The sequence below is a fragment of the Botrytis sinoallii genome (assembly GCF_014898435.1).
Source record: "Botrytis sinoallii strain Bc 23 chromosome Unknown BSIN_004, whole genome shotgun sequence".
Lineage (NCBI taxonomy): Eukaryota > Fungi > Ascomycota > Leotiomycetes > Helotiales > Sclerotiniaceae > Botrytis > Botrytis sinoallii.
In genome coordinates, this window is record NW_024066031.1 from 2442421 (window position 1) to 2468413 (window position 25993).

Sequence of the window (25993 nt, forward strand, 5' to 3'; positions counted from 1 at the left end):
TCGTCTGTCCTATCAGTGGCATGAGGCTAAATGCCCGGTGGTCTGGGGTTCATTAGCGTCTTTTTGGTGCACCAAGCATTCGGCTCCTTTTAGAATCTGTCCTTTGACATTTTGAACCAGCTCATCAAAGACCAGCTCTACCTTATCATTGCGACTTTTGACTTTGACCATATAAATTTAATTCGACATTCGAGCTTTCACAACTTTCTTTTGAATCCTTTTCACATAAATCATCACACTTCTTTCTTCACAATGGTATGTACTAGTTTCCTTGTCAATTCTTCCGCTTCGACTATACCACCGCACAGTATTGCTTCCTCTCCCAAGCCCTATGGCACTCCTCCTTTCGCGACACCAGATTTCTTACCACAGTCACTAAATGATTCCAAAATAGTCATCCCCAAGATCGGCATCCCCAGTCAACAGCCCGGTAGCGGCGGTATCGGGTAGACCTTCTAGCCCAACTCCTCCTGGAGGCCCAAAGACAGCAATCAGAAGACGTGCGGCGGCAGATCAAAAGGACAAGGTTGCAAATGCGAGGCCGAGCAGTACCAGAGCGGCAGGTGCCGGGGGAAGTTCGAGTACTATGTTGAGTGAGTCTGCTTTTTTTAATTGATTGTTTAAAGTAGCTTGGAAAGTGGAGGAGTGGGAGAGAGTGATGTATGGGAATTGGTGGGTGAGGATTTAGAGAGGAAATAAGAACTCGTGGGATGAGTCGCAGGTGGATTGGTGAATAAAGAGGATCGAAGAAATTCGTTCTTTGGAGTTATTATGCTTCGAGGTGGGAGCATAATTTGTAGTTCATGCATTGCGCATGCTTGAGTTTACTCGAGTGCATGTTCTCGTTCTTCTGATTCCAATTGACCTCAATGTGAGGGATGCTGAGCACCGCACAATTCCTGGGGCCCGATTCACATTCTCCCAGCACTCTTGTGCGAGCTATATGATCCAGGCCACGGTTTTGAGGAGTTCTGCGATCTATAACGAACATTTGTGTCTGGAATCAGTCATACTGACATACCTAATAGGACTTTACACCGATGAATCTCCAGGATTGAAGGTCGACCCTGTTGTCGTCTTGGTTCTTTCCCTCGTTTTCATCTTCAGTGTTGTTGCCCTCCACAGTAAGCTATTTCTATTCCTTTCTCATTGACGATCTCAAGCTAACATTATATTCAGTCATCGCAAAGGTTACACGCAAATTCTCTTCTTAAATTCGGTCTTTACAATGTTGGAGCAGAGGATATGAGGGCGCGGTCGAGGGTCTTTGGCTGGAGAAGCGTCAAAATGGTGCTTGGGAATTCTTACGCTGGGTGATGTGGAGTGGAGCATATATGGTGCTCTTGTATTATAAGCAATCTTTCAGGGGATCAAAAGAATTGATGAACATTTACTTTCGGGCTCTACGATCAGCTTGTGATTCTATGGATTGTGGATATTGTCTAGTTATGGTATAATGGAGGAGATTTAACGCGGACAATTGACAATCATTCTGAGTGATTCAAAACTCGTCACTGTACGTACAATGTTCTGTGCTTTGGCAGTAATTGGTGCCTCCAGCTTGGAAGGGTTTGAACACTGTCACGAAAGCTCAAAAGCCACACCTCGTAGCTCCCCGGCCACCTCCACTGCGCGCGATGTTCAAAAATTAGCAACAAAACACCAGGATCCATTTGCTTTCCAGTGCAAGTGCTGATGATATGCTTGCAAACGGTCTACTAAATGAAATGATGGTTGGGTTTATTGGTGGGCTTAATAGTTTCCAAGTATAAAGTCGGTACTCTGTATATAATCCAGAAGTACCTAGGTGGGGAAGGCCTCTGAAAGGCTTGAGCGTCCATAGATGCTCTGGAATATCATGTATCGCATGCTTGACCCTATCTTGTGATCCAGTACAGACTACAACTAGGTACTGAAGGTAGACTATACAATGAAGAAGTATTCCTTTCTTATGTCCATGCTGTATTATATGTGACCAACTCATTGGGATATGGGATAGATATATTGTGGGGTTCCTTGCTTTTATAACCTTGCCACCTCCATCGTCATCGCTACTCCGCGGGGTATATGTCACAGCCTCATCTGGACTGAGAATTAAGCTTCCACATGCATACAACAAGAAAGTATTTTAGAACTATACTCATGATACCCAATACCACACATTTGACATCTTTATAATAGCTGTATCACTCCGCATCTCATACTCCACGCTGTTATCAGCGTAGGAAGCTTATCGATATGACCACTGATTCGAATCAGCCTGCAGACGGTGCTGTACCTTCTGCTCTGATCGCACAAGCTGAAGCTGCAATTTATGGAAATATTGAGGACAATGATCAACCACAACATGAGAGAAGAGATTCTAGGCATCAGGAAAGTGTCGCGGGGACCTCCACGAATGCGCCTCCTTCATCGTCGTTCGTATACATTCATCCTTCGGATCTGAACGTCTACTAATTGCTTGTTTGAACAGTGCACATCGTCCTTCGTATTTAGGCATCCCAGATACAGAGTCTCATTACGAGACAACAGAACCTCCACCTGCATATGGAAACAAGCATAATGAAATAGAACTCAGTCAAGACGGATTTGATACCCAGGCGAAGGTCTCTGATGATGGTCGAATCAATATAAATATCAACCAGAAAACTCGCAAATTATCCGATCTTCTTATACCCGCCCTTCGAAATCAGCTTTTACTTAACGCGAAAGAAGATGCGCATCCCCTCCCTCCAGGATACATACCCCCTGCGCTAGGAGGATTACCAGGTCAGACACCTCCACCTCAACTCAATGTTGTCATACATGTCGTTGGTTCTCGAGGAGATGTACAACCATTCGTTGCGCTAGGTAAAACGCTTAAATCTACTTACGGACATCGTGTTCGTCTAGCAACACATCCAACATTCAAAGGTTTCGTGGAGGAAAATGGATTGGAGTTTTTCAGCATTGGTGGTGATCCTTCTGAGCTGATGGCATTCATGGTAAAGAATCCAGGTCTCATGCCAGGTATCGAGTCCCTGAAAAGCGGCGATGTGGGCAAAAGAAGAAAGGGCATGGAAGAGATTGTCCTGGGTTGTTGGCGATCGTGTATCGAAGCTGGAGATGGACTAGGCCCAGCTCCTAATAAATCCGGATCGCAATTATCGTTGGGTCTCGAATCCGGTATCAATATGGATACTAATCCGTCGGATAGACCATTCGTTGCGGATGCGATTATTGCTAATCCTCCAAGTTTTGCACATATACATATTGCGGAGAAACTAGGTATACCACTGCATATGATGTTCACGTGCGTATCTCTCCTATACTATGCTAATAGACTTTTGCTTACTTGTACACAGAATGCCCTGGTCGCCTACTCAGTCCTTTCCTCATCCTTTAGCGCATATTCAATCCTCCAACGCAGACGTGAACATGACTAACTTCATATCTTATGCACTTGTTGAAATGATGACATGGCAAGGACTTGGAGATGTTATCAATCGATTTAGAGAAAGGGCTCTTGGACTTGATCCTATCAGTTTGATCTGGGCACCTGGAATGTTGAGTCGTCTCCGTGTTCCATACACATATTGCTGGTCACCGGCACTTATTCCGAAGCCAAAAGATTGGGGAAAGCACATCTCGATATCTGGATTCTATTTCCTCTCTTTGGCGTCCTCCTATACTCCTGAGCCAGATCTGGCGGCTTTTCTTGCTGATGGCCCGCCACCTGTTTACATTGGATTCGGTTCGATTGTCGTTGATGATCCTAATGCGATGACAACCCTCATTTTTGAAGCTGTCAAGAAAACTGGTGTTCGGGCTTTAGTATCCAAGGGATGGGGAGGTCTCGGTGGTGATGCGCTTGACGTACCTGAGGGAGTTTTCATGTTGGGTAATGTTCCTCATGATTGGCTTTTTCAACATGTGTCTTGCGTTGTTCATCACGGTGGTGCTGGAACTACTGCTGCCGGTATTGCTACAGGTAAACCTACTGTTGTCGTGCCATTTTTCGGTGATCAGCCATTCTGGGGTGCAATGACCGCCAGAGCTGGAGCGGGTCCACTACCCATTCCGTACAAGCAACTTACTGCCGATAAACTTGCTGCAGCTATTACTGATGCTCTCAAGCCTGAAACTTTGGCAAAGGCGCAAGAGTTGGGGGCTAGGATTAAAGAAGAGAAGGGCACCGAAGAGGGTGGGAAAAGCTTTCACGATCATCTTGATGTCGACAACATGAGATGCTCATTGGCACCACATAGAGTAGCGGTCTGGAGGGTCAAGCGTACTCAAACCAGGCTTAGTGCTTTGGCTGCGAATGTTCTTGCTAGTGAGAATCTTATCAATTTTGCGGATTTGAAATTGTAAGTTGTTTTGCATAGGTTATTATTCAGATGGTGGCTGACAGAATTAGATATCGTCCAAAAGAATATGAAACTGATGATGGTCCATGGGATCCAATATCTGGAGGGGCAACTGCACTTTTAGGAACTATTGCAAGTCTCAGTATGGGTGTAGCGGATTTCCCTATTGAAATCTTCAGGAAGGTGAAGCGAGAAAAGGAAGCTCATGCTGCTGCTAAAGAACCATCAAGTGCTTCTGCTACACGGAAATCTTCTATGCAGGGTCGTTATCAGGATCATTTGCTATTAGACGAAAGATCGCTTAGTTCGGTTGACGCTAGTCTCCTGCAAGCATCAGATTCGTCAGTAAAGACTTCTTTCGAAAGTAGTCAGCGATCCTCGAATGATATTGATACTCCTTCAACGCCAAGTACCCAGGATTCCATATCGCACACAGCGAGTCCTGGTATCAAGCATACAAATTCGTTGCGCCAAGTGTTGAAGGATAACATAGAATCCCGTCATTCTCGCAATGATTCAAGTTCCGAGACACCCAAGGAATTTGATCCTTCGAAGTTGACGATTGAAAATGCTGTAGGAGCAGGAAAAGGCATCTCGCGTATAGTTGGTGCGGGGTTGAAGTCACCCATGGATTTCACACTAGGCTTGGCGCGTGGATTTCACAATGCACCTAAATTGTATGGCGATGATACGGTCAGGCCACAAGAAAAGGTGACGGATTTTCAAAGCGGATTGAAGGCAGCTGGAAGGGAATTTGGATATGGAATGTTTGATGGGATCACTGGTCTTGTTACACAACCTTTGCGTGGTGCGGAGAAGGAAGGTGCTGCTGGACTCATTAAAGGTATCGGGAAGGGTATTGCAGGAGTTGTTCTCAAGCCGGGAGCTGGTAAGTCAAAATTTGAACAATCATCACATGCATTGCTAATATCATTAAGCTATATGGGGACTTCCTGGTTACACATTCATGGGTATCCATAAAGAAGTAAGAAAACTTTTTGGCTCAAGCGTACTCAACTATATCATCGCAGCCAGAACAGCTCAAGGTTTCGAAGATGCTCAGAAATGTAGCAGAGAAGAACGTCTGGATATTATTCAGCGTTGGACGGAGCATAAACGGGAATACCAAAATGCCAAGCAGAAAATTCAAGATGAAGGTCCTGATGGTCAAGGCACTGGACACCTTTCACCAAAAGGGTTCTTACAGACGCGACATCTCACTTTCGACGAAAGAAAGAAACTACACGAGGAGCGAAAAGCCAAGCGTGAAGAAGAAAGCAGGCAAGGAGGACAGGGTCTACTTTCACACTGCCCGATGGGACTTTGTCGAAGAACAACAGCTCATACTCACTCGTCTGATGAGATTCGAGACTCGCCAGTCATTAATGTGAATCCACCAACCGGAAATACCAGTCATGTTCAATCTGACTTCGAGGAGGCAATTCAAGCGTCAGTAGCCGCTACTTCACGTGGTAATATAGAAGAAGATCTTATGATTGAGCGGGCTATAAGAGCTAGTGTTGCGGAACTACAAGGTGGTCAGAGAGCAGGGTTGAGCGATCAGGAGGTTATGGATCGTGCGATTAGAGCTAGTGTTGTGGCTAGTCAGGAGCAGGGTAGTAGGGGCAATAAAGGGGCGAGTGGAAGTGGAAGTGGAGGGGGGTTTATAGAAATGACAAATGAGGAGAGTGAAGATGATGAGGATTTAAAGAGGGTACTGAGGGAATCTAGGGAAGAGCATGAGAAATCTCTCGCTTCCAAAGGGAAAGAAACTGAGATGAGTGGAGGAGCTGGTGGTATGACGGAAGAAGAAATCGTCTTGGAATATATTAAGAAACAGAGTTTACAAGAGGAAGAACATAGGAAGGAACGGGAGGAAAAAGAGAGGAAAGAAGCGGAGAAAGCGGTGGAGGAGAAGAAGAAACGGGAGGTAGAGAATAGTAGGGCGGATGAGGAGGCGCTGAAACAAGCTATTGAGGAGAGTCTGATGGGGGCAGGTGGGTCTTCGGGTGAGGGAAAAGGAGGGGGCATATTGATGGGGATATGCGGGTTGGTTGAGAGTGGGATTGAGAGTGGAATTGAGATTTGCGAATGAGATGGTTATGATACTTGATATATGATACCCGGGGATAGGATATGTAAGATGGGATAGATTAGGGTGGGGAGAAGTTGGAAGGTTATACTATGCTATCAATTGGAATAGAATATATGTTGTTTTTGGTTTATATTTGTTGTGGGGTTTGGGTTTTGGTCATGGTGGATGTGTGTTCTCGCTGATTTGAAGACAGGCAGTTAACTTGATTGAACTTGATTGTATTTGTGTTTGGTGATGGTGATATAGATGGGCTGTTGGTTGTAGTCTGTCTGTATACATCTAGAACTTCATAATGATATTTTAGGAAGGATATCTTGGAAGTGCAGAATAGGTATGTCAAGAAAATCTCTTCTATTGTGTCTCACACTACTCTACTGACAACGTTGTCCAAAGAAAGTTCATCTCTTGTTTGATTTGTTTGCTCAAGTAATAACGGTCTAGTAGAGACTTCAAAGCCTAGTCTGCAAAGTGTGTAATGATGAACGAACAACACCTTTATCCAAGTTGGAGGAAGTGTGAATATCTCAACTGAAGATCAGACAATACCAAGATATATTTCTTTCAGGTTTAGACTTTAGACAGTTCTCAAGACAAAATGAGATGATAGTCTTCCATTGGACTCTCGAAATGAGTCCCCACTAATATTGAGTTAAAAGAATTATCATTAGTTTCTGAAAACTCGCGTAAATAAATATGTCTTTCTTCGAGCCAGCTTGTTGTCGCAACCTCATCGTCTCGGATCTCACAACCCACAAAAACCATGGCTTCAAATAGCGCACCACGCAAACCCCGGAAGAAGGCAAAGCCTCTCTCCTTCTCCACCGCAAACATCGGTACCTCTCCATCACAAGGTTCAGCCATCGCCTCCTTAACTTCGCCTTCGCAATTGGTTTTGGGATATTCGGCGGGTCAGTTGATTCGCACACCTCCCGTTCCTTCATCTTTCCACATCGAAGATCGACAATCTCCGCGGTCGCCCACTCCGCGCTCTAAGATTGCATCCACGATTGCATCCACGATTGCTTCGCCTCAGTCGCGTGCAGGAGTGAATCATCCTTATCGCGCTTTGGGAAATAAAGCTGATTTGGCTCACTTTGCAAATTCACATTCACATTCTCATTCACATTCACCATTTGCGAACACCGAAAGTTCACAAAGTGATCTTTTAAAGAGAGAGACGGCGCATGCTGGGGAAATACCAGTTGCAAAGATGGCGAGTTTATATGTTGGTGATGGAGACGCACTTGCTGATAACTTGATGGGAGACACTTCGTCTTTGCCAGCGACAAGTATGGCTACTGTTGCTTCGGCGCCACAATTAATCTCAAATTCGAATGCGAAAAATCTCAGCGGCGACAAGATCCTCAACCTTCCTCGCAACGAGGGTAATAGAGAGACAAACCCAGTAACTCCCGCACAAGAACCAATACTCACAACCAATTCAGAATTTCCCACCAACACCGATGCCAATAAACAGCAGTGGAAAGCTGCAGTCAAAGCCAACAATCCCTCTCGCAATCCCTTCCACTTAAGTATCCCACCCCAAGTACATCGACGCACTGCGAGCCAAGAAAGTCAGGGAATCTCAAACAATACGTATAGTGGGATCGCTCTCTCAAACGCTTATACCCAAATGGTTGAAAGTGTAGAGAAAGCAAATGGGACTCAAGCGAATATGAATATTCAACCAACGACAATGACGACCGGTCGAAACCCCTTTTCTGGACCTGCGTTGGATGCCGCTCCGGATTTCGAAGCTAATTTCGCGGAGATGATGGCGACGTTGGAGAATTCCAAACCGGGAGATTTGATGTATGGGATGGATATGAGTGGTCAGCTTGCGCAGGCTTCTTCTGTGGGGGCAGTGATGAGACGGGGTTTTGAGGATATGGCGAAGGATGGGCTGAGGATGCAACCTATAAATCATCCTACTATGCAAGAAACTATGTTGGGTAATGGAAGTCAGGCTGGGGGGATGCCGCAGGGAGTAAAAGGCAATTTGTCGGATTGTTCTGAGATGGTTCAGTTAGGATCGCCTTTTCAGACTTCGATGCAGATACATCCTACGAATCATGCTACGGCGCAAGAGATTGTGATGAATACTGGTAATCAAGCTGGTGGGATGTCGTCGGTGGTACAAGTCAATACACCAGAACGTTCTTCGAAGTTTCAAATGAGATCGCCTTTTCAGATTTCGATGCAACAGCCTTCGACTCACTCTACGACTCAGCAAAACATTACGAATAATGGAAATGTATTCGAAGGAACATCACTGTCAACAGGTCAACAGACTGCTGTTGACTCTTCCCTCCGATCTGACTTTCCAAACACTACGCCAATGCATCAATCTAGTGGTCAGGGAGATGTGATGAATAATGGTGGGTATAATAGTGGTGTTCAAGATGATAATACGGCATCTTCAGATATTATTGGGGATTTCGCTCGAGAATACGGTTCTGCGAATCACAATGCTTGGTTGACGGCGGATATGAATGATTCCTCGATTCAGGAGAATCCAGCAGCAAGTATGATCGGAGCCTCGCCTTCAACTCATGCAAATACAAGATTGGAAATGGCTGAATCGTCAAATCAAGCACCTTTGCCTAACGTTGTCAGTCATCCAATGGATGGAATTTTGCTTACTGGTAGCAATCATGGGAATCTGGCAAGTGTATCTGGTGGATATAACATGAATTTTGCGCCAAATACCTCGAATCAAGTGATGGGTGGTGCTCTTCCATCTGGACTTGCACCAGATACACGCACATATCATCAGTCTTCTCCTCAGCAGGCTATACGTCAAAGAAGTGCTACTCCTGTACATGGACATAATCCTAATAACTCAATGGGATCGGGATTCGGTCATATGAGCCACAAGTACTAAACTCCTCTAATCGTCCCGTTCATTCGGCACTCGACTTACGCAGATCCGCTACACCTACTCAGTCAGTCATCAATCATTCCAATGCAGGCTTGCCTGCAGTAGCGAATGCAATTGCTAGATCGACACGATCTAGCTCGACAACAATGGCCGCTCCCGAAATACCTTTCGATGACACCGCTCCAAACCCTTTACATCCAGCCAGCGTTCATCTAGACACTCCAAGTATGCCAGATGCGCCACTTTTCTCAACTCGCAATCCTTTACACCCGCCCAGTTTTCATCAACCGACACCTCGTGTTCCATGGCCAACATCGCGTGTTCCGATCCCGCCAAACCCTGCCGTATCGGGTAATACACTGGGTTATTTCGAGCCGTCTCAAACGTTCAACTCTCAGGAAAATGCGAATGCGAACGCGAACACAAATTTGATGAACATGAATAGAGATATGATCATGCAATTTAATCCAGCTTTTCAACAACATCAATTCATGCTGAATCAACGCGGTCAAAATAATCTACAATTGCCGCAACAACTTCATCATCCCATGCAATTAGATCAATTCGAAGCCATGATGGATCAAGCCGCCGTGGAGAACGAAGCAAATGAGCGTGGGAATCAAGCAAATATACCAGGATATACTCCACCCGTCTCACCACCCTTTTCTCTTCTAAACACCTTGTTCCATAACCGTGTCATTCGATTGGACAACCCTCAACCTGTGACCGAGGATTCCTTCGAACGCTCACTTCTATTTCAAGTTGCTGCGGGTATTAACTCTTCGCTTCAAGGATATAATCTCAATAGTCCCATGCCTTTTGACGGAAAACCCGCTCCTCGACTTTCAAACTATCTGACTCTAGATCATCGCTCTAAGAAGATTGTTGATGTAGATGATCGGCCATTGGCTCTAAACAAGCTAACCATTGGAGAAAACTTCGAATGCGATTTCTGCACCGGAACCCCAAGTTTCGGTGGAATCAATCGATACAATCACAATTTCGTCGAGATCTGGGGTCCCGCTGGTCGAGAATGGTGCGCTGAATGCAAGCAAACGGGAAAACACCTACTCGGCGGCGCTCTTCCCGAGAAGCACGAGCACAGTAACAAAGGCAAGCGAGTCGCCCAAGAAGCCGCCGGTTGCGGTCCCGCGGCCAAAAAGCCCGCTCGTTCGGCATCCGTTTCTTCGAGCAAGACGACTCGTGCGGCGACGGCGGCGACGGCTAGCTATGATCGCTATGCGCCCCTCTCTGAAGAATCCAACGTCTTTGGCGAGCCTCGGGAAATGCTCTCGCCGATTGATAATTTGTTGATTAATCCCTTCATGCACAATCTCACGTGTTGCGGCGCCGCGTATCGACAAGTCGATCTGGGGAAGACGAAAATCTGTCTCGGGTGTAAGGGCAGGAAGAGGGAGATTGTGGATCATGGGTGTCATGAGGAGTTTACGCATATTGTGGCGTTGGATATGGATGGTCGGTGGCAGGGTGGGTATGCGCGACAATCTTCGGGTGCGGGTTTGAGGGATGGAGAGGGTGGAGAGGGGGCTGTGGATGGGAGTTTGGGGGGGTTTAGATTTGATGTCGGTCGGGATTTGAGTGAGGGGAATATGACGGTCGAGGAGATTAATTCGATTGTTAATGTTGGGTTGAATGTGGGTGGTGTGCAAGCAGGCAGTGGTGGTATGAGCTCTGGAGGTATGAATTCGAGTGGTATGAATTCAGGTGGTATGAATTCAAGTGGTATGAATTCAAGTGGTATGCAGTCAGGCAGTGCCGGTATGAATACTGGTATACAGTCCACCAGTGCGCATAAAGACAGCACAAACTCTCGCCGAAACTCTCTCGTCAACTCACACACCCATCCCCACCTGAGTAGCAGCATAGATATCGACCTCGACTCCGATCTCTACTGCGACATGAACTCCATCCTCAACAGCTCCATGGACTCCATGTTCGGCAACGACGATTTCTCGTGGGGCAAATCCGGCTGGCTAAGCCACAGCACCTCGACTTCCAATTCCGCCGTTCTGCTTCCCACTCCCGCGACTACATCTTCCATTCCCGCTCCCGCCCCCCTCAACGAAACCCACGATCATCACACCCACATGAATCGACATCCGCACCGTCCCATCTCCAAATCCTGCATGATTTGTCCCGCGCCCTCTGTTTTTCTCTGCGATGGCTGTCCCTTGACGCTCTGCGAAAAATGCAGATATCGTCTGCGAGATGCGAAGGGTTGGTTGAATAATCTGATCTATAGTAATGGGGTCAGTCATAATCGGAATGATGCGTTTTTGTTGAGGAGTGATGATGGTGGGTATCATGATTATGGAAAGTTCTGGCCCATTCCGGCGTATGTGAATGGGAAGGGGGTGTTTGGAGATGGGGGACGTTGAGGAGGGGTGATGGGGTGATGAGATTTTTATTGTTTTCGAGGTTGGGAAGGAATTGGATGGTGAGAATCTTTCAATATTCATTCATTGAGGAAAAAGTACTCATTTTTCCCATTCTCTTCATTCCTCTCGTGTATCTTCTCGACATTTCGCTTCCAGTCCCTTTCATACCCTTTCGATGCTCAACACAATCCGGATAACGATCTCCAACATCAAAGCAAAGATACTTCAATGCAATCTACTTCTCACTTCCTCTTCTTTTCTACCCCCTTTCCAACCCCCCACTTTCTCGCTTCTTCGCTTTCCTCCCCCACGACAAATCACACCAGTTTTTAATTTTCTGTACTTTTGTTTTTCTCTACGAATGACGATTTTACATACCCATCTTGCGACATTATCACGACTTCAATCTGGAGGGTATTCAAGAAACCAGATATTCATCACGACTCACGACTCACGACTTACCACGAATTCCTCCTCTCTTTCTTATTTTCTACACCTATGTATTTTCGCAGACACTTCGATTTCTCAAGAACACAAACAAGCGATCTGAGAACTAGACTCTAGGAGACTCGGGAGAAACGGATATCAGACATGGCATGGCGTACAGGGATGAATAGCTGAGAAGAGGTTCTTCGATAGGATATGGATGGAGGATATGTACATGAAGCTTCTCTTCCTTTAACGATGTTTTGTTTCACTGCACTGCTACGTAATTGCTAAGTAACCCCATTCGATATTTCGCATGGATTCGTACTTGGTTAAATAATAAATGAATAAATGAATGAATGAATGAATTAAATGAAAAAAATAAACCATCTCCCTTTGTATATCATAACTGTACAGACTTTTGTTGATCGCCAAGTCTCTGGGTATATGTACTTAAATTACAATTTCCTCTCCTACCTCCTCCACCCCCCTCTCCCCCCCTCAAACCCATCCCTCCCATTTCCTACGAACAAATCGCCGCCGGAGTCCCCGCCCTCAAATCCGGAAAAATTCCATACTCCACCAACTTTGCCGCATCCCACTCATGGGCGCCCTCTGTTTTAAAATTCCAGAAAATCCACCCATTCGCCTTCGTCTCATAGCTCGCCAACTGCGCGCTCAGATAATTCTTCATATCCGTTTTGAACGCGTCGCTCCACGTGGTGATATCCGATTTGCCCTCGCAGGAACCGACGTATGAGGAACCGGGGTATGTGCCATCGTAGCGGGCGCCGACGCCGTAGCCGTTGAGCGCATAGGCGCAATCGGTCATGGCGGCGGTGAATTCGCCGACGACGACCCATTTGTCGGCGCCGGTGTAGGCGCCCGCGTTGCTGCAGACGTAGTCGATGTGTTCGGTGGCGGACATGGCGACGAGGGAGTCGCTGAAGACTTGGTATTCGTGGTGGTCGACGACGACTGGGGGTGTTAGTATTCTGTACATGGGAGTGTGGGATTGAAAGGGGGGAATTAGACATACCTCCATAAGCACTGTTGTCATTTGAAGACAGGATGTTGTTCCAGTTACTTGGTGCCAAGAACGCATCGTGGATTACCACAATACTATCGGAAACAGCGCGGACTTGTCCATATCCATCTCTATAGAATTGTTTCAATACATCGAAATTGACTTTCCAATTTGCTGGTTCGTTAAGTAATTCGATACCCACGACGACATCTTGGTACTCTTTCTGAGCATATTTTTCGGTAATAGTGTTTAGAACAGAAAGTGTTTTTGCAACCGAATCACCCTGTCCGAACGCCGGCGACGAAGTTTTGTGTCCAGAGTTATCGAATCCATTTTGGGAAAGAGGAGCTCCGTGCAGGTCGATCCAAACTTTAAGACCGGCACCACGGGCCCAGTCGATGGCAGCATCCATGTATGGGGCTGCACCTTGAGTATAAGGCTCATTGTCAGAGAGTTCGTATGCCCAATATCCTATTGGGATGCGGACTGTGTTGAAGCCAGCGTTGGCTATTTTTTGGAAATCGTCGGCAGTGCACCATGAATCCCACTAGATTAATGTAAGAGGTGTGATCTGAAATCGTGAGCAGTGAAACTTACATGAGGTTTGAGGATCGCTAGAGCTGCTTCTGTGCCGAGTTGCTCTGTTAATGTGTACCTGAGTTACTTGTTAGAAGGTGTCTATCAAGTCATGAAATAAAGTGACACTTGAATATCAAAGTAATTGATAGAAGAAAGAGACAAACTTACTCATCGACTATTCCTAAGGATTGATCGACTGCTTGAAAGATCGACGCTGTTTAAAATATCAATATCATTTACCACAAATCAACTTCAACAAGCTGTTACTCACGTGTAATCCATGGTTCAAGTACAAGCCAGCCACCTATGTTAACTCCTCTAACGGGTGTTGACCCATATGCAAAGTCAACTCCTCTTTGGTAACTGCAACAATATGAGTGAGAGATGATAGAAGCTGAAGGATGAAGACTTACATTGTTTCGAAGCTACCAAGGTAGCCGCGAGTAGGGTACCAACAGTATTTGTAAAGTACATTATGTATATGTATAAAGCAGAATGTTTATTTGATATTCATCAAAGGAACGTGAAGTGGATATTCCTGAAACCGCGAAGGAAAGACGAAGATATATAAGTCAGGGAATGAGGCAAGGAAATGACTCTTCAATAGACTCTTCAATAGTATGTGAAGAACAAGAAATGATATTGAGATGAATCAGATGAACTTTTCGACTGCCGCTCCTGTCCACTCTCCCCGCAGATTAACACTTAATTGCTGTATTGGGGGTAGTGTTTAAAAGCTACCGAAGCTCATGACAAGCTTGCAGTTCAAAAAGAAAACAAGAAGTGAAAATCCTACCCTTTTTCATTGAATCAAGGTAAATGAGAGAGTCGTGACCATATGGTCGATCATATAGACTCCGAGTCCCTGAGCCGTTTGTCATGTTGGCGAGGATAATAGCTCGGCCATTCGAAACAATGATGCTGGATAAATAGGTTACCCCGGTGTACTATGTGGTTTGTGGTGGCCAAGATCCATCATCTTGCATGAGGTTTTTGAAAGTTGTACAGTATATGTGAGCCTGACCCTGGTTCAAAGTCTCCGAACAAGGAAGATTATGTTGTGGAGCTGGGGGATCTGCATTTCGCGTAGAGTGTATGGGGCCGAGCGAGTGGTAAATGGCCAGGGGATCGGAGCAACGGACCAGTAATAATGTACACCAGAACATTCATTGCTGACAAGGATAGTCATTTATGTTGGTCAAAGTTGGTGGGGACCCATTGCCAAGGGCCATGCAGCTGAAGTTTCGAGAAAAGAGTCAGGGGGGAGCACGACACCAAAGGACTTTTTAAGTGATATCATGATTCATTATCGTAATACCGGTAGAGAGACTGACCAGTGACAACTGTACTGCAGCCACTTACTCCTCGGTACAAGCAAATCAGAAAGTCTGATCATCACTGCCATGCCAACTCAAAGGTATATGATCTTACATAATTGCCAGCGGTGACTTACGTTGGCTGCCACATGCCGCATAAGTGCATGCATAACAATAGAGACCTTCGCCTTGCTCTGGAACCGTCTCACCACGTACAGGACGACATTCCACTTTTCATTTTCCTCGATGTTCACATTTTTGTCTAATCCAACTCGATTTACAATTTTAAGAAATAACATTAGAAAAACAAAACGTCTCAATCTCTATGAACACTGACTACACTAGTGATCCAAAAGAGGTTAAGTAGGTATGAAAGTGACACCCTCACAGGTGATGAGAAAGTCAAAAGGAAAAAGTCTATCTAATGCACAAAATACGCACGCTCGAGGCACGTTCTTGACAAAACTTTTGGAAGCCGAGGGTCAAAGCTACCTAAGGAATGATGTTGCCGTCGAAGCTCAAATTTTGGGGTTTGCATTTTCACTAAAATATAAGGTGGCTTGCATGGTGGCTGTGCACTATTTTGGTCGGTTGAAAGGGGCTTCACACAAAGACAACCGGCAGGTAACAAGGTTGATGAACACGATGTAACCTTTCCGGCAACCCTTCCTTTTTATCGATTTCTATTTGAAAGATCGAGCTCCTGTTAAAGAAAGAAATGGGGTCAATTTAAGGCCTTGAAATATAAGAAAAAATACTGCTAATGGTGGATGTGGTGGAGCCTCTTGATGGTGCGACAGGTCACTACCATTAAGCACCAGACGAACTTTAGCAGAAACGACGACTCCAGGAACTAGGCACCAGAAAAGTTTAGTTCTAGATTGTTCGAAAGTTAAAGAAATACATTAAAACCCAATCAGCTTCCGGGACGCACCTTGAGATACGAGTAATAGTTTAGGGGTTATTGCCACCAGAGTGATAAAGATCCCAGTCTTGGAATGTCTTCCCGATGCTCATGTACCCGCTGCCCATCCTTGAATATAGTTGTTGTTTTCACTCGGGTGGAAGAATTTCAATCCGATACAATTAAATGGGGGGCAAATGGGGGGCCCTTTGGGCTGAGATACTGGAAAGTTATGCGCTTCGCCACTTCGATATTTCCCCCAATACCCCCTCGCTAAAACATTGAGCATAATGATAATATTTTTAGATGAAAACAAAACTGTATTGGGTATTCCGTATGAACTTGTGAATAATCTGTTCAAATAACCTCACTTCGTTGTATTTTTCTCAACCACTCCTCTCGCGAACTCCCCAAAAGTAATGCCCATCTCTGAGTCTACTATCTCGTCCAAATTTGGTTGAGTAAAGACGGCAATCGTATTTCTTGCAATTCTTCCTCCTTCGTTTTCACCATCTGCAATTCCTGGTCGCACACCTCTCACGTAGTGAGGAACTGCCTTGAATTTACCTTTAGTAATTCTTTCGAGGGCCTCTCCCGTTTGGAAAGCGATACAGTCTTTGGGAATTTTAACTTGAACAGTCTCGCCACTTCGAGATTGAATGTAAAGTCCTGCAGTTGGATCCGGAGACGCAGGAAGCTCTCTAAGAGGGCTAAGGGTAGTTGGAAGACCTGAATAGGATATTGGAATCACGGGTGGATTTCGAGTCTCGTTGATGAACATAGCCGATGTGAGTCCAGTTAAACAGCCATGGTCCAGATGTGTTGCGCACCAATCATCGTCTAGAGCATCAGAAGAGTCCTTGGCTTCTACTGGGAAATAATGCAGCAATCGTGCTTTAGTTGTTGTTGAAGTTTTTACAACGTGCTCAAGGTACCCAGGTTTGTAGTCTGGAATTTCCTTCTCTGCATATCTGTCACAAGCCCGAGCGACCAGTACTCCGGTGTCAATAATAATTCGACACAATTTCTCAAAGGTGTTCTTGAAACCAGGCAATACGTTTTCTCCAGGCCACAAATTTGGACTGAGATATTCGGGAAAACTTTCAGGTGAAAAGTCAGGAGTAGGAATCGCACATGCTAAAGATGGGTCGACGTAAAAGGCACAATTCGCATAGTATGATCCTTTGAGTGTGTCCACTTGGCCATTTTTTAGAGTTTCTTTACCACGAGACCAGCCAGTAAGATATTTTGAAGCCGCGTTTTCGATTTTCTCTGCTAGATATCAGACCTTTTCAATTGCCACAAAATATAATTATGATACTGACCTAGCCTGGCTTCGGGCAAGTTTCCAAGATAAGATGAATATGAGAGTAGACTATGTCTTAACTCTACAAATGACTCTGGAACATCTTTGACAAGTATGATACCTAAAGACTCGGGGCCAAAGGCCTCTTCGAGTATTGAGAAAGACACATTGCCTGTAACATCGAATCAGCTGAAAGCAGGACAAATTTACATCACGTTGAGACATACCACTTTGTAAATCTTCTAGACTTACTGTCACTGGGGAAGGCGCCATATTTATTACGAAAATCACGAACGTAGCTTTGAGATATCCAAAGTTTGGAAGAAAATTTGAAAGTGGATGGATGTGCTTGGAGTTTTATTATCCCAGGTGATGCCGTACAGTTAGAATAGGCAGGAGGGGAACTGTTGTGATATCGTGCCGACAATTAGCCGAATTCGGCAGCGCCCGATTATCGCGAACCTCCGTCATTTGCTTGTTTACAAACACACGGGTAAGCAGCTCTTCATTTGTAAGTGAATACTAGATCTCAGCACAAGAACTATGGTCAAACCATTGTCCTTCAAAGGTGATAAGAAAACGAAGAAAAGAAAGCGCGTTGATACTGCTGAGAAGTTTGGAGATTCAGAAGCGTCAACCTCCCAAGCAATTGCAAAACCCCAGGAAGAAGACGCCGCGCCAGATGATGATACTTGGGTGACGGCAGAAGCTGCAGCTGATGTAGTTGGGCCGGTGGTGTTTGTTTTACCTTCAGATCCACCATCATGTATAGCCTGCGATACAAATGGAAAGGTATTTGCAAGTGCGCTGGAGAATATGATCGAGAACAATCCCACCACTGCCGAACCTCACGATGTAAGACAAGTATGGGTTGCCAACAAAGTAGCAGGTACGGAGACTTATAGTTTCAAAGGCCATCACGGAAAGTGTGTATAGCAATTCCCCTGCCCTAACATTGCAATGCTGATCAATCTTCAGGTATTTGAGTTGCGATAAATTCGGAATTCTATCAGCCAATACCGAAGCTGTATCGCCCTTGGAATCCTTTTTATCGATCCCAACAGCCGATACTGCAGGTGCATTTCAGATACAAACACTGCGAGATACGTTCTTGACGATAAAGCCACTTGCATCCGCAAAGGAGAATGCTTTGCCAGAGATCCGAGGAGATGCTGATTCAATCAATTTCAATACTACTTTACGAATTAGAATGCAAGCAAGATTCAAACCAAAATTGAAGGCTTCCAAGGAAGAAAGAGCCAGTCAGAAAATAAGCAGGAAGGAATTAGAAGATGCCGTTGGCCGAAGACTGGATGATGATGAGGTACGGAAACTCAAGAGAGCAAGGAAAGAAGGCGATTACCATGAGGCATTACTTTTGATCAAGGTAAAGAACAAGCATGATAAGTACAGCTGAGAAGTTATCAACAAGCAGAGCTTGCGAGTAAAGTCAATGGGCAAATTTACGGAAGGAGATATAATAACTGACAACGGTCGATACTTTTAATTCGACCAACTAGAAAATAAGGCTATGATGCGCCACTGTAGCATATCTACGATGACCTCGAATTTTGGAATCCGAGAAGTGGAACGAGGCAGCAATATACATAGAGACAGGATCATACTAGTTAAGGCATTTGATGAAATTAACAAAATTCGATAGATCACGTGATAACAATAAATCAAAATCAAAATTCTTCCCTTGGCTGTGAAAACATCGAATGGCATTTTAAAATTGTAGATTAGAAAGACTGCTAGTTGGGAGGGAAAATTCCTGATTATCCAAATTGAGTTCTCTTCGCCGGCGAGGACTGAAAAATCTTTTCCCTAAAAACTTTTCTCTTCAAAGTACAACCAAAACATTACATTCATAAGTCCTCCAAAATGTACAGATTCTTCGCCTCAGATATTTTCGAAGTCAAGGGTGCAGAGCCGATATATATCTATGATATTGTGCCAGTCGCAGCTGGACTCGCATCCATTTCATCAGATGGTTGTTTGCGATTGCTAGATCCAACGGCTTTGAACGGACAACCACTGAATACTATTAAGAAAGTCAATTCTGATGTTACATGTCTGAAGACTATCGGAAATGGCGATAGTTCTATTGTAGTCACGGCTGGAAGGGATGGAAAAGTGTGTCTGATTGACCCAAGGACTGCTGGAAAGGTCGGAGAGGTTCAGAGTGGTGAGATCATTTCTCTTAAGGTTTTTCTTTACGTGGCTGGGTGGAAGGGATGATCTTCTCGAGTGAGAAGGTAGAATTTGACTTGGTACCTGATGGGGATCGTGAATGTTGCGAATAGTTGTCTACACTATACGTATTTTGGGTGGCTTTACTGTTCGCAGGAGGGCAAATATTCATGGAAAATATTCTGACGATCAAATAGACCAAGGCGCTCCAATTCTATCTTTAGCATGCTCAAATACAAACGGCATCGCTGCTGGAACAGAATTAACAAATCACCAAGCAACTGTATCAATCTGGTAGGCGTTTCCTGCTTTCACTACACAGAATGTTCATGAGACTGACAGAAGTAGGGACGCAAGATCTTTAGCTGCACCAATCGTACAGTACGTGGAAAGTCACAGTGACGATGTTACAGAAGTTTGTTACATTCACACCGAATTGTGGGCATATTTGCTAAATTTTCCTCCAGCTACAATTCCATCCAACTCAACAATCACTTCTATTGTCTGGTTCTACGGATGGTCTCGTCAATATATATAATATCACCATCTTAGAGGAGGAAGAAGCTCTCCATCAGACAATCAACCATGGTCATTCAATACATCACGCCAACTTCCTGAGCGAGACCGATATCTTTGCTCTTTCACATGATGAGAAATTCTCCATGTACGAGCTAGTAACAAACCCAGAAGAAGGGGTTGAAGAGCCGGCTCCAGTGGTATATGGTGATATGAGAGAAAACCTTGGAGGCGAGTATGTAGCAAACGTTCTATGCAGACCAGATGGAGGAGCTGTATTAGGGACTGGACGTCATAGCAAGAACGATTTCGACTTGATACAATTGAAAAAGGGAAAGCCTTGGGTATTTGCTCCTGAGACGAAGGTTACACTTGATGGTGCTCATGGATCAGAGATTGTCAGATCGTTTTGCTTCCTTGATTCGGTATGTGCTCCTCTCATAGTCTTTAGATCGTGTAATATGTATACAAGCTGACAATTTCCGATTTGTAGCATAGAGCGGTATTGACTGCTGGTGAAGATGGACAAATCAAGTCATGGAGGGGTGAGAACTGATATCCGGAAATATAGCAACTGCAAGGCATCGGCATTCATAAGTTTAAAAAAAATGTAAAACCCCATCTTTATATAGATCGTAATTTTGTTATAAATGAATAATATGTGATATGTTTGTCCGGCATAACATTTCGACTTTGTTGAATTTTGACGTAATCTTTGATCGTAGTTTCCGAGCTTCTTTGGTCGGAGCTTCCTGGCGCGGATTGCCGAAGATGACAGCTTTGAGATAGCAACCCAACATTACAAAGCCCCGCCAATCTATATAATTAGCATCTTCATCCTGAATATTGGTCATCATCATGATATCATGACCAGATTTTATTTTACTACTTCAAAACCGAAGTAAACGTTTTCACGCAGAGGTTCTGACAAGATGAAGGGTCCGAGACAGCGATTTATACTGCCATTGTTCATTCGTAAGGTTTCGAACAATTCACAGAGAGCTTGAGAAATACTGACTTTGTGCCGTTATAGTTTTATGGCACTTCATTTTTCCAATATGTTATGCGCAGGCTCAGGGGGAAGAGCCAGCGACGTCTCTCACGGCAGAAGGGAGTCCAAAGCCGTCTATTCAAGCTCAACCGTCTGCAGCCCAAGAATCACATCGAGCACCACCAATAAGGAATACAGCTGGTGAGGACCGAGTTCATAAGACTCGAATTAGATGTTTGCTAATATAGTATAAGAAAATGAGTTAGTTGACAAAGCTTTACATTCCCTTCAACGTTACGAACGATCACATCCACGTTCCACCTCCAATCCTTCCGGAATTGTCAAAACTTTGACGCAATATGTCGTTGCAAGTCTTCCCAAATTGACTCAGGGACCACCACCGGATGGAAGGAGCCCGGTGCATAATCAAGCTCCAGGCCCAGTCGCAGAAGCAGTGCAACTCTTGGAACAAGCAGCTCATGTTAATAACTCCGATGCTATCTATCTCCTGGCACAAATAAACTTCTATGGAAATTACTCGTATCCCAAAGACTATAGCGAGGCATTCAGAAGATATCATCAATTGGCATCATTGGATGGAAACAGTTCGGCACAACACATGATTGGATTCATGTATGCAACGGGGATTGGAGGAGCTGTTGCGCAAGACCAAGCAAAATCTTTACTATACCATACATTCGCCGCTGAAGGAGGAAGTTTGAGATCTGCGATGACTCTTGCTTATCGACATCATAGTGGCATCGGCATGTCAAGGAATTGCGATTCGGGAATTAAATATTACAAAAAAGTAGCGGATAAAGCAATCGAATGGCATCGATCCGGACCACCAGGAGGTATGGCATATGTTCAGGATTCTTATCAACTTGCAGATGACGATGGAGGAGTCTATGGTGAAGGAGCAAGTTTTAGTAGTGCCGGACACAATGCGAAGGGCGGAGGACCAAGTTCAGATGCTCACGCCGCACTGGATGATGTTCTAGAGTATCTCGATTTGATGTCTAGGAAAGGTGACTTTAAGGCCACTTTCAGCCTAGGACGCATTCATTACGATGGTCAAAAGGGACTTCCACGAAATTTGAAGAGTGCGAAATGGTATTTCACTAAGGTTGCAAAATTATATTGGACGAGAAATGGAAAGATCATCGAAAATGATAAACCGCAACTGGACAAAATTGCTGCCAAATCCGCAGGCTATTTAGGACGAATGTATCTTAGGGGGGAGAGTGTCGATCAGAGCTACGAAAAAGCCCAGACTTGGTTCGAACGCGGCATTAAAAATGGAGATGCTGGTTCTCAATATGGAATGGGTTTGATGTATCTTCATGGCCTAGGAGTACCCAAAAATTCCGAATTAGCACAGCAATACTTCAAAGCTTCTGCCGATCAAGACTACGCGCCTGCTCAAGTCAACCTAGGAGCTATGTATCTAGACCAAGGTACTGATAATGATATCAAGGTTGCCAATCGATATTTCGAACTCGCTGCACGATATGGTAATATTGAAGCTTATTACTACCTCGCCGAACTTATTGATCAGGGAGTTGGCCGGGACCGAAGTTGTAGTTTGGCGACTGCATACTACAAGAATGTTGCAGAGAAAGCAGAACCACTTCTGACGTCCTTCGCCGAAGCAAACAATGCATATGATCAAGGCGATCTCGAATTGGCTTTGATTGGTTATATGCATGCAGCTGAACAAGGATACGAAAAAGGGCAATCCAATGTTGCATATATCCTTGATGAACAAAAGTCGAAACTGACCATACCGTCCTGGCTAACTCTTGTATCCACTACTCGACCTAAATTATTACAGAATACTGCACTTGCACTGCTTTATTGGACTAGAGCTTCTAAGCAAGCAAATACAGACGCTTTAGTAAAAATGGGTGATTATTATCTCAATGGTATCGGCACACCGGTAGATTTGGAGAAGGCTGCAGCTTGTTATACATCCGCATCTGAATTTCCTCAAAGTGCACAAGCGTTATACAATTTAGGCTGGATGCATGAGAATGGTGTTGGTCTTGATCAAGATTTCCATCTCGCAAAGAGATATTATGATCACGCTTTGGAGACAAATGAAGAGGCATATCTACCTGTAACCCTGAGTTTGTTAAAACTACACATCAGAAGTGCATGGAATTCATTCACGCATGGCAAAATAAATTCGATCATTGACGAACCAAGTAAGTTATTCAAAATCTAAATGAAGGGAGCAGACTTTCTAACATATCAGTAGCTCCTAAAAAGCAATGGTCTCTAGCGGAATGGGTTAGCAATTTCCTGCAAGATGATCATCCATACTACGCCGATTACGACGCAGAAGAAACTTATGGTTCCGTTCATGACCCTATGCCAGGTGGTGATGCAGATGGACTTTATGATGACATCCTTGATGATGGTTTGGTGGAAAGTCTTATTATTATTGGCTTAGCAGCTGCACTAGTGTTCTTGATAGTATATAGACAACAGAGACAGGAGGCGCATCGAAGAGGTGAAGCACCTGCGAATGCGCAACAACAACCAGCGAATGGAGAGGTCCAAAACGGAGGACTTTTTCCACAACCAGGTGATGCGAATTTTAATGATTGGGTGGCGGGTGGTGTGGGACATTAAAAAACGGTGTGGGTGTTTGGATGGGGTTGTAATTAGGATTGTACCCATTAGCCATATGACTGTAAACGAAAAATTTGATTTTAATTCTTGAGATAATGTTGGAAGTCTTTGGTTTGGCTTATGTCCCTCATTGCTAGCTTGTTGCTAGCACTTGCTGTGATAGATTGACTCTTCAGATCGTCTGTTTCTTCCCCTCGAGCTCTAAACCTCAAACCTCTATCTTCATGTCTTACTACTTATTATTAGATTTATCAAATCATATTGCGCGCTTGCCAGCCCACACTAACAAATTCAAAAAGACTTACTCGCTAACATCAATCCCCACTCCTCATTCACCTCATTTTATCCATACTAGAATCCTACCTCATCTCCTTGCTGCCATATCTTCCACACCTAAACGACAAGTACACCATCCTGGAAAGAAAGTTAAGATATCAAAATAGCAAATTTTAAGAACGAGACACTCTTCAACCCCAATGAACCAACATCTACATCTATCTATATGACTGGATGTAGATCTTATGACACTGTCCGATCGTTGACTATTCGGTTGCGAATAGATAGGTGGAGAAACATTCTCGGAATAAGTGAACTCTACCACAGCGTGGGGGTGTTTGGAGGAGAAGGAGGTGAGGTTGAGGGATGGCCTTAAAGAGAGTTTTTGCTTTGGGGCTGGGGTTGGGCTTACGATTGGGATTGCATATGTTGTTTGGGACTGCGCTGTAAAGATTCTTTTGAGTTATATATGAAGTCTTCAACTTTATTTTGGTCTGCATATCATGAATATGCTCTCTATATTCAATATTGTGCTTTTTCAATGCACGCACATCACTTCGTAGAAGATAATCCCTTTCCTCCAAACTTTCCACGGGATATTGCCCTTACATATTGTTATATGTTTTCACCAGTCTCAAGTCATGATCCAAAAGTCTCAAAGTCGAGACCATCGAAACCCACCAGGCTGAATGCTAGTCCAGGAATGATTTTCATATCTCTGCGTTTCTATCAGGATGATGTATGGTGGACTTGCATATACTGATTGTAGGCCGAGAATCTTGTGTAGTTGTCAAGGAGTAGTGAAGTGGTTGAAGTTTAATTATATATCCCGTAGCTATTAGTGAGAGAGATTTGGTTAGTAGATTACAACGACAATTTCTCGAGATTCGATCCATATGTCTTGAATGAACCATGACTTGTATTGCTGGTGTGTTGAAATTGCTTTTTGACATAGATTTACCTATATGAGCGCGATGCCTGCGCTACGATACTTTTATTTGCAGTCAGCTATGTCACGATACCAATTGGATAGTAAGTTTAGATGCGATTTTTTCCTGAAAATTAGATGTTCAAATAGTGGCATGGTAAATTTCGTTCGATAAATACTATGCACCTAGTAGTATCTCTCAGTATAAGAAAGATTCGAGGGGCAGGTTGCGGAGGCCAACCTTAGCACCATAAAATCTAAACCGCCATTTGTATATAAAAACATTGTGTTATCGCCCGAAGCACGACGACAGCAATAGATCTATTGAGGATTTAACCATCTATTCCACTCGATCCCACCGCCCATCAACCAGTTTAATACCGTGTACTGATTACCACCGGATAATTCATATGTCGTGATGTCTCGAAGGTTGACATGTTTCGTCGTCACCCATCACCTACGGATATTCTCCCAGAAGGTATTCTGCCGCCAATCCTCAACAATAGAACGCCGATCATGTAAGCCATAAGTATTTCCCCATGCGCCAACACCAATCTGAAATGTCCCGTACCAATGCCCATACCCACACTCATTTCTCATATATTAACCACTTCCATCTCCCCATGCTGCCCCACGACTGGCTAATCCTGCAGTTCCCGCTTCAGGTGCTTCCCTCTTCAATTCTTCAACGACGACCCCCAAACCCTCAGCCTCTTCAACCAACATGCGCCTTTCTTCTAACTGTATCCGTATATAATCCACAGTTTTTTTCAAGACTACGCTTTCGCTTCTTCCTTGTCCTTCCAATCCAGGAACCAATTCTGCCAGTCGATCAAAGCCTTCGCGGATTGCTAGACGGCGTTTCTGTTCTATGAACAAGAAATGTTCATTAGCTCTGGTACTTGAGATTGGCAAATCTAGCTATAGGCGACCAAGAAGAAAGGACTATAGAATTACCTACCAGAAGCAATATGATTAGCCTTCTTCTCATGTTCCGATAACCGCGGTTTTTCATCGGCTGGATTGATACCATTCGCGGAGTTGGTATTAGCTGAGGATTCGCCCGTAGGAGATGCGGACATTTTGTAGCGAGTGAAGTGCTTCTGCTACAGCTTATGTGTTGATCGCAATTATGTAGGTGTTATTAAAAGAGAGTCTGAAGGCATCGTA

The 25993-nt window shown here is 44.5% G+C and overlaps 9 protein-coding genes across 9 annotated transcripts; 6 read left to right on the forward strand and 3 right to left on the reverse strand.

The window, feature by feature from the left end:
- The first annotated feature begins 43 nt into the window (after positions 1 to 43).
- Positions 44 to 1517, forward strand: EAF02_003149 (uncharacterized protein). Its single transcript, XM_038899197.1, has 4 exons — positions 44 to 255; positions 395 to 593; positions 1029 to 1124; positions 1180 to 1517. The coding sequence occupies exons 1-4, from the start codon at positions 253 to 255 to the stop codon at positions 1212 to 1214; spliced, it is 333 nt and encodes a 110-aa protein (XP_038761485.1). The 5' UTR covers positions 44 to 252; the 3' UTR covers positions 1215 to 1517.
- Positions 1518 to 2238: 721 nt separating this feature from the next.
- Positions 2239 to 6444, forward strand: EAF02_003150 (uncharacterized protein; the record flags this gene model as incomplete). The annotated part of the gene is made up of 5 exons (XM_038899198.1): positions 2239 to 2417; positions 2474 to 3292; positions 3345 to 4349; positions 4400 to 5238; positions 5288 to 6444. The coding sequence occupies 5 exons, from the start codon at positions 2239 to 2241 to the stop codon at positions 6442 to 6444; spliced, it is 3999 nt and encodes a 1332-aa protein (XP_038761486.1).
- A 760-nt stretch (positions 6445 to 7204) lies between these two features.
- EAF02_003151 (uncharacterized protein) lies at positions 7205 to 11724 on the forward strand (the record flags this gene model as incomplete). The annotated part of the gene is made up of 2 exons (XM_038899199.1): positions 7205 to 9321; positions 9372 to 11724. The coding sequence occupies 2 exons, from the start codon at positions 7205 to 7207 to the stop codon at positions 11722 to 11724; spliced, it is 4470 nt and encodes a 1489-aa protein (XP_038761487.1).
- A 935-nt stretch (positions 11725 to 12659) lies between these two features.
- On the reverse strand, positions 12660 to 14981 carry EAF02_003152 (uncharacterized protein). The gene is given in 6 exon segments (XM_038899200.1): positions 12660 to 13128; positions 13190 to 13724; positions 13775 to 13832; positions 13925 to 13970; positions 14028 to 14150; positions 14170 to 14981. 6 exon segments carry the CDS (start codon positions 14228 to 14230, stop codon positions 12674 to 12676), a joined length of 1278 nt encoding a protein of 425 aa, XP_038761488.1. The 5' UTR covers positions 14231 to 14981; the 3' UTR covers positions 12660 to 12673.
- A 242-nt stretch (positions 14982 to 15223) lies between these two features.
- EAF02_003153 (uncharacterized protein) lies at positions 15224 to 17555 on the reverse strand (the record flags this gene model as incomplete). The annotated part of the gene is made up of 4 exons (XM_038899201.1): positions 15224 to 15925; positions 16007 to 17248; positions 17302 to 17454; positions 17510 to 17555. The coding sequence occupies 3 exons, from the start codon at positions 17553 to 17555 to the stop codon at positions 16344 to 16346; spliced, it is 1104 nt and encodes a 367-aa protein (XP_038761489.1). The 3' UTR covers positions 15224 to 15925; positions 16007 to 16343.
- Positions 17556 to 17825: 270 nt separating this feature from the next.
- EAF02_003154 (uncharacterized protein) lies at positions 17826 to 18699 on the forward strand (the record flags this gene model as incomplete). The annotated part of the gene is made up of 2 exons (XM_038899202.1): positions 17826 to 18208; positions 18261 to 18699. 2 exons carry the CDS (start codon positions 17826 to 17828, stop codon positions 18697 to 18699), a joined length of 822 nt encoding a protein of 273 aa, XP_038761490.1.
- Positions 18700 to 19166: 467 nt separating this feature from the next.
- On the forward strand, positions 19167 to 20547 carry EAF02_003155 (uncharacterized protein; the record flags this gene model as incomplete). The annotated part of the gene is made up of 5 exons (XM_038899203.1): positions 19167 to 19470; positions 19673 to 19769; positions 19824 to 19890; positions 19943 to 20416; positions 20485 to 20547. 5 exons carry the CDS (start codon positions 19167 to 19169, stop codon positions 20545 to 20547), a joined length of 1005 nt encoding a protein of 334 aa, XP_038761491.1.
- Positions 20548 to 20923: 376 nt separating this feature from the next.
- EAF02_003156 (uncharacterized protein) lies at positions 20924 to 23619 on the forward strand (the record flags this gene model as incomplete). The annotated part of the gene is made up of 4 exons (XM_038899204.1): positions 20924 to 20966; positions 21025 to 21183; positions 21237 to 23189; positions 23243 to 23619. 4 exons carry the CDS (start codon positions 20924 to 20926, stop codon positions 23617 to 23619), a joined length of 2532 nt encoding a protein of 843 aa, XP_038761492.1.
- Positions 23620 to 25426: 1807 nt separating this feature from the next.
- EAF02_003157 (uncharacterized protein) lies at positions 25427 to 25905 on the reverse strand (the record flags this gene model as incomplete). Its single annotated transcript, XM_038899205.1, has 2 exons — positions 25427 to 25692; positions 25785 to 25905. 2 exons carry the CDS (start codon positions 25903 to 25905, stop codon positions 25427 to 25429), a joined length of 387 nt encoding a protein of 128 aa, XP_038761493.1.
- Positions 25906 to 25993: the final 88 nt, after the last annotated feature.

What these genes read in the sequence shown, in the direction of transcription:
- EAF02_003152 (XM_038899200.1), bottom strand. Translation starts at nt 14,230, where the DNA reads ATGTACTTTACAAATACTGTTGGTACCCTACTCGCGGCTACCTTGGTA. An exon ending in ACTTGAACCATGGATTACAC is followed by an intron (nt 13,971 to 14,027) that starts GTGAGTAACAGC and finishes TATTTTAAACAG; the next exon opens with CGTCGATCTTTCAAGCAGTC. An exon ending in TGACAACAGTGCTTATGGAG is followed by an intron (nt 13,129 to 13,189) that starts GTATGTCTAATT and finishes TAACACCCCCAG; the next exon opens with TCGTCGTCGACCACCACGAA.
- EAF02_003149 (XM_038899197.1), top strand. An exon ending in AAGTTCGAGTACTATGTTGA is followed by an intron (nt 594 to 1,028) that starts GTGAGTCTGCTT and finishes CATACCTAATAG; the next exon opens with GACTTTACACCGATGAATCT. An exon ending in CAGTGTTGTTGCCCTCCACA is followed by an intron (nt 1,125 to 1,179) that starts GTAAGCTATTTC and finishes CATTATATTCAG; the next exon opens with TCATCGCAAAGGTTACACGC.